The sequence below is a fragment of the Siphateles boraxobius genome, unplaced genomic scaffold (assembly GCF_051911475.1).
Source record: "Siphateles boraxobius isolate OS27281-9 unplaced genomic scaffold, OSU_SipBor_1 86, whole genome shotgun sequence".
Lineage (NCBI taxonomy): Eukaryota > Metazoa > Chordata > Actinopteri > Cypriniformes > Leuciscidae > Siphateles > Siphateles boraxobius.
The window spans coordinates 8,942,400-8,947,500 of record NW_027509215.1 but is presented as its reverse complement, the minus strand read 5'-3'; the positions used below and the strand labels follow the sequence as shown (position 1 = coordinate 8,947,500).

The 5,101-nt window shown below is 31.1% G+C and overlaps 1 protein-coding gene across 1 annotated transcript in view; it reads right to left on the bottom strand.

The window, feature by feature from the left end:
• LOC143731316 (lipoprotein lipase) overlaps positions 1-488 on the bottom strand; it is a 19,750-nt gene extending 19,262 nt beyond the window's left edge. The window contains exon 1 of the mRNA XM_077222157.1: positions 247-488. Within this exon, the coding sequence (XP_077078272.1) occupies positions 247-337 (91 nt within the window). The 5' untranslated portion in view covers positions 338-488. The remainder of the gene's footprint in view (positions 1-246) is intronic.
• Between the last annotated feature and the right edge of the window lie 4,613 nt (positions 489-5,101).

Genomic DNA, 5,101 nt, shown 5'->3' with positions numbered 1-5,101 from the left:
GTTTGCGTGTGTATGCATGTGTGTGTGTGTGTTTGTGCGTATGTATGCATGTGTGTGTGTTTGCGTGTAAGTGTGTAGATAGATAGATAGATAGATAGATAGATAGATAGATAGATAGATAGATAGATATTGCTGATTTCCTGCATATCTTGTACAACAACATTCATAGATTATTTTGCACAAATGTACAATACACATGTAAACTGATTAGTATCTACGTCGTTATTTTGAAAGTGAAAAACTTACTAGTAAACACTTCTTCAGTAGAGTTGAAAATTGGTTCGCTTGCAATAAGAGAAAATCCGATTACCAGCAGCCATAAACTTTCTTTTCCCATAGTACAGAACAAATAAATAATTTCAATTTTACAGTACAGTATATATAAATAAAGTTAAGTTGATAATCCCAATATAAAGAGCCAACGGATCGTCCTCGTGTTATTTAACTGTGAACCTGCTGCTGCTCTCGGCATTTATAACACACAATGCGTTTTTTTTTCGTACTCTTCAGCAATTGGGTGAAAGTGAGAAGGGGGCGTGGCCAACATTCTCAAAGTGGGGCTCTATTAGCAAATCAAATGCGTGTGATTTACATTCAACCAGCTGTCAATCACACGCGTAACGTAAACAACTGCTTTAGTCTTTGTGTTTAGCTTGAGGATTCAAATGTTGTGATGCTAAACGCTAAAATAATTACGCAAAAGCTTCTCGATACACTTTCTCTCGTCTCACTTTTTTGTGTGATAGTGCCGAAACATTTAAAAAAGGATTGCTTTATAGGCTTATATTTCCATTAGCCTACATGTCTTTTATATTTATGACTTTATATGAAGTAATAGAATAATTAATTATAGAACTGGTTATATTATATCTGATTGTATTGTCTATATCTGAATTTTCTGCATCGGTTGAATTCTTTATTGCTAAGCAGAAAAAAACTTCAGACATAATTTAATCTGATTTCAGAAGTTTATTTTCTTTATTTCACTTTTGTTAAAGCATAAAGTAATGGTATTTCAGTTGACCCAGTTAGCATTCATTTGGGATTTGTTGGCAAGGAATCTTTAGTGTATATTATATAAAATTATTGGCCTACGGTATATAATGGGGTCAAAACTGAAGCAATATTGAAGTGTAAATATAATTGTGCTTTAATTTATTGTTTGTTTTGCTGATTATAATAATTTCATTTAGCATGATGGTCTTTTTTACTAGGGTCTTTATCTCTGAGAGGAAGGAGATCTTTATAATCTCTTTGTGACGAACGATTGAGAAATTAAAGATCTCATTTGTGATTTCTTTTCCTCTCTGTGATCTTCAGTCCTCCTTTGGTTTATGCAGCTGTCAAATGTATAATAAAAGCTGAATATTACCACATTTGTGGTAATAAATAGAAGCTTTTTTGTGATTCCCATTGTGGGATTTAGTGTTCAATTAATTAATTTTGTTTTAATTCATTGTTAATTTTAATTAAATTTGATGAATTAAACGGACCGCAAACACTTTATCACTAGAAAAACTGAAATAACCCATTAAACATGAAAATATTAAGACTTTTCTCATCATATATAACCAGGATATAGAAGAAGAGTTACAGAATAGTTCTATAAAAGTGATTCAAGAACACTAGGGTTCTATATAAAACATTTTTAAGAGTGAACTATTGTTTTATCACTTCAATCTTTCCTGTAAAATGTGTTTGGGCTATTTGTATTTACAATAAATGAAATTTCTTATATTTTGTATCATATTTGCATTTATATCTTTCTATCTAATGCAGTGAAATCCAACTGACATTCAAAATGCAATATGTGAAATCTGGGGAGAAAAATCCCTCAGAAATTGTTAGTAAATATCACAATTAATAACTCACGAGGAAAACTAAGTAACACGCTAAAATAAACATGAAATTTTAAAGTAGAAAGACTATCTTCTTGTAAAACATCCTCCAATTACCTTTAACGTACAACTTTGAAAAATCTTTTATATTTTCTTACAGTAACGATATGTTTATTTTAACAAGAGGTCCTTCTAGTAAAACAGGTTCACTGGTTTTCCATCCGGTCTCTCCAGCAGTGATAATCTTTTCAATCAAACGTCTCTGTAACCCGCAGAGACTCGGTGTCATCTTACATTGATAAAACATAATCATAACAGCTTTAATAACACAGAGGGAACCCAGTGTTGACATTTCGGTACATTAACTTTTGCAAAACTTTATGACTGGGAAAATTGTTGGCTAAACTGTATGCTGAAAATAATACCACAACTGAGAGACAGTTGTAATCTATGAAAAACTAGGACAGATGAATGTTGTTTTAATGTGATCTTACATAACAAAACTTTTATAAAAAGTCGAAATCTGTTATTTTTCATAAAAATCAGCCCATTGATGTGCATCATCGTGGGATATGAATGTGATATGTATATGTGGGATGTATTTATGTATTGTTGTGGGTAAGATTTGGACCTTGAGTGTGTTATAAAGTTTTGATGATGATGATTGATGATGATGATAATCATTCAGATTCAAACATTATAAGCAAATAAGACCCAGTAAGTCAAATACTATTTAAAAAGAAAAAAAAGGCAAATACTATTTCAGAATTTCTTCATGTATTATATCTTTTACTGTCTATGACTATAACGCCCCCTGCTGGCAAGATAAAGCACTTCTCTTCTATGATGTTTTTGAGAGTCACGTGTCGTTGAAATGAGAGTGAAGAGTGTTATTCCAGATCTCACCGCTAGAGTGCAGCTGTCAATCACCAATGACAACTCATTCCTCACCAGGGTTACCAATATGACTTCTTTTGACCTCTGATTTAGGAAAAGGTCATTTACGCATGACTATGGGCTGTCAATTTTAACATAATACATGAAATCTGTTTTTTTAATGTGTCAACTGTTTGAATTTAATATATGTTTGTGTTGGTTCGTTGATAATCAAACTCTATTAATATAAACATTAGGTTCAAAAAATAAAAATGACAGCGGAAGACTAATACAAAATATTAACAAAAACGATAGTTTTAGTATCTCAATGTTACTTTAATAACACCACCCATTATGTGTCTTTTATTTATTTAAGATATTTTTAAAATATTTGTATATTGCATTACTAAATTCTGTCATATCACAAAATTTAAAACTATAATTAAATCTGACTTTTAAAGGGAAAGATGGAGGTCCTGTCATCATTTTATGACCCTTAAGTTGTTTCAGAACAATAATACTCCTTTTCTGGAGCACTAAAGAAAAGTTTGCAGAGGCTTTTCCATTAAAAATAAAGTAAAGTAAAAGTTGACGATGCATGAACTGTTCATTTAACAGTGTGAACAAATGCACTATATGATCAGTGGTTTTAAACTATTGGCCAATATGTTCTTGATATCAGAATGTTTATGCCATAATAATATGTGGAATATGATGAAATGTGACTCTGAGATGCTGGAATTCTGGAATGTCATTTCTTTTTTCTTGTTTCAGTTATGAGATTGTTTTATGACTTTGACATTTCATCTCACTGCTTCACATGAATAAATAAATCTAGACTGAAACTCTATTTTATCTCCATTTCTCTGGTACACTGATAAAAAATATTTTGTGGTGAAGTAAATATTACAGAAAAAACAAAGTAATTTACATGAAAAGGCAAGAATTGAAAAAAAAGTAAATTCTATATTAGTACTCAATTCAATCATGTATAAATGAAAGCAAAGCGTAAATCAACGTTATAAAATCAAGTAAAATGACTCAAGTTTTCTGATACTGGTGTTCCCATCATGCACTGGGTCTTGAATGATTAATGAGGTTTGTTTTTTTACTGTTTTCCAGCTGTATTTACACTGTTTTATCATTGCTTTTGTTGTTAGGATTAGTAACTTGCCATTTTGTGACATTTGTGACAAAATTAACAATTTTCTACTCAAAATGACACATTCAAACACAAAAACGATCCATCCAATGTTACCGTCATTGTGTATTATCGACCAAGTATTGAGCTCTCTGTGTTCACATGATATTTGGCTTTTAAAATGTAGATCTATTTTATTATTTACTAAGATGTTTTTAAGGAATGCATGTACTTTAAAAGTGTGGTGTAATTCAATATTATCTGAGTGAGATGTATTGGAAAGTAAACTTCAATTAAATAGATGTTGGTCAACCTTTTACTAGCCGAGTTAAAATCACTTATTTTCTTTGTTACTTTAAGTTAATTAAGTAGAGTTTACGTAATACCATATGTGAAATTTAATTTAAAAATATGTGTGCAAAAACTTGCCAAAGAAAAATTAAGGAAATTTTACTTATTGTTTTTTTCAGTGTACATTATTTGAAAAGAAGAAAATCAAAACGATCTGGGTTTCCGTTTTGAAACACTTACCGCAATAAAACCTGGAAAGTAATGTATTAAGAAAGCAAATATTGCGAATTTTGATTTCATGTTGACATGGACTGGTCTTTTTTTCTGTATTTTTAATCTATCAGCATTTTAAATGGCTAAACCTTGTTATATGGAATGTTAGATAATTTAATTTGTAAGTTTAAAACATCCAACTTTCTAAAGAAACTATTGGACTTGGAAGTGCCTTTATGTGTTGAAACTCCCAGTTATATTAAGGACATTTCCCAAACACACTTAATTGCTTGACCAATCACAACACACTGCTCCAGCCGACCAATCAGAGCACAGTGTGCTTTTCAGGAGGAGGGGCTTCATAGAGACAGGAAGTAAACAGAGCGTTACTGACAGACTGGGAAGAGAGGAGCCGCAACAATGGAGAATATGAGGAAAATAATCAACATTCAAGCAGGAAAACCTGTTCTAGTCAAGGTCAAGGTCAAAGTTTAGTTCTATAGAACCTTTTAACTACACGAATGTTGACCAAAGGGCTTCACAGATAAATCAGAAATACACATACAGTAAAGCTGAGCATATCAAAAAATTCAAAGCAAATAGACCTAAAAAATAAAACAGAACATTTATAGTATGTAAAAGAAATCAAAAACTGCAACCCCATAGCATTTCAAAAATGCATACAGAATTTAAACAAGTTTTTTTTTAATACGCTTGAGAAAAAAGTTAGGTTTTAATTGAT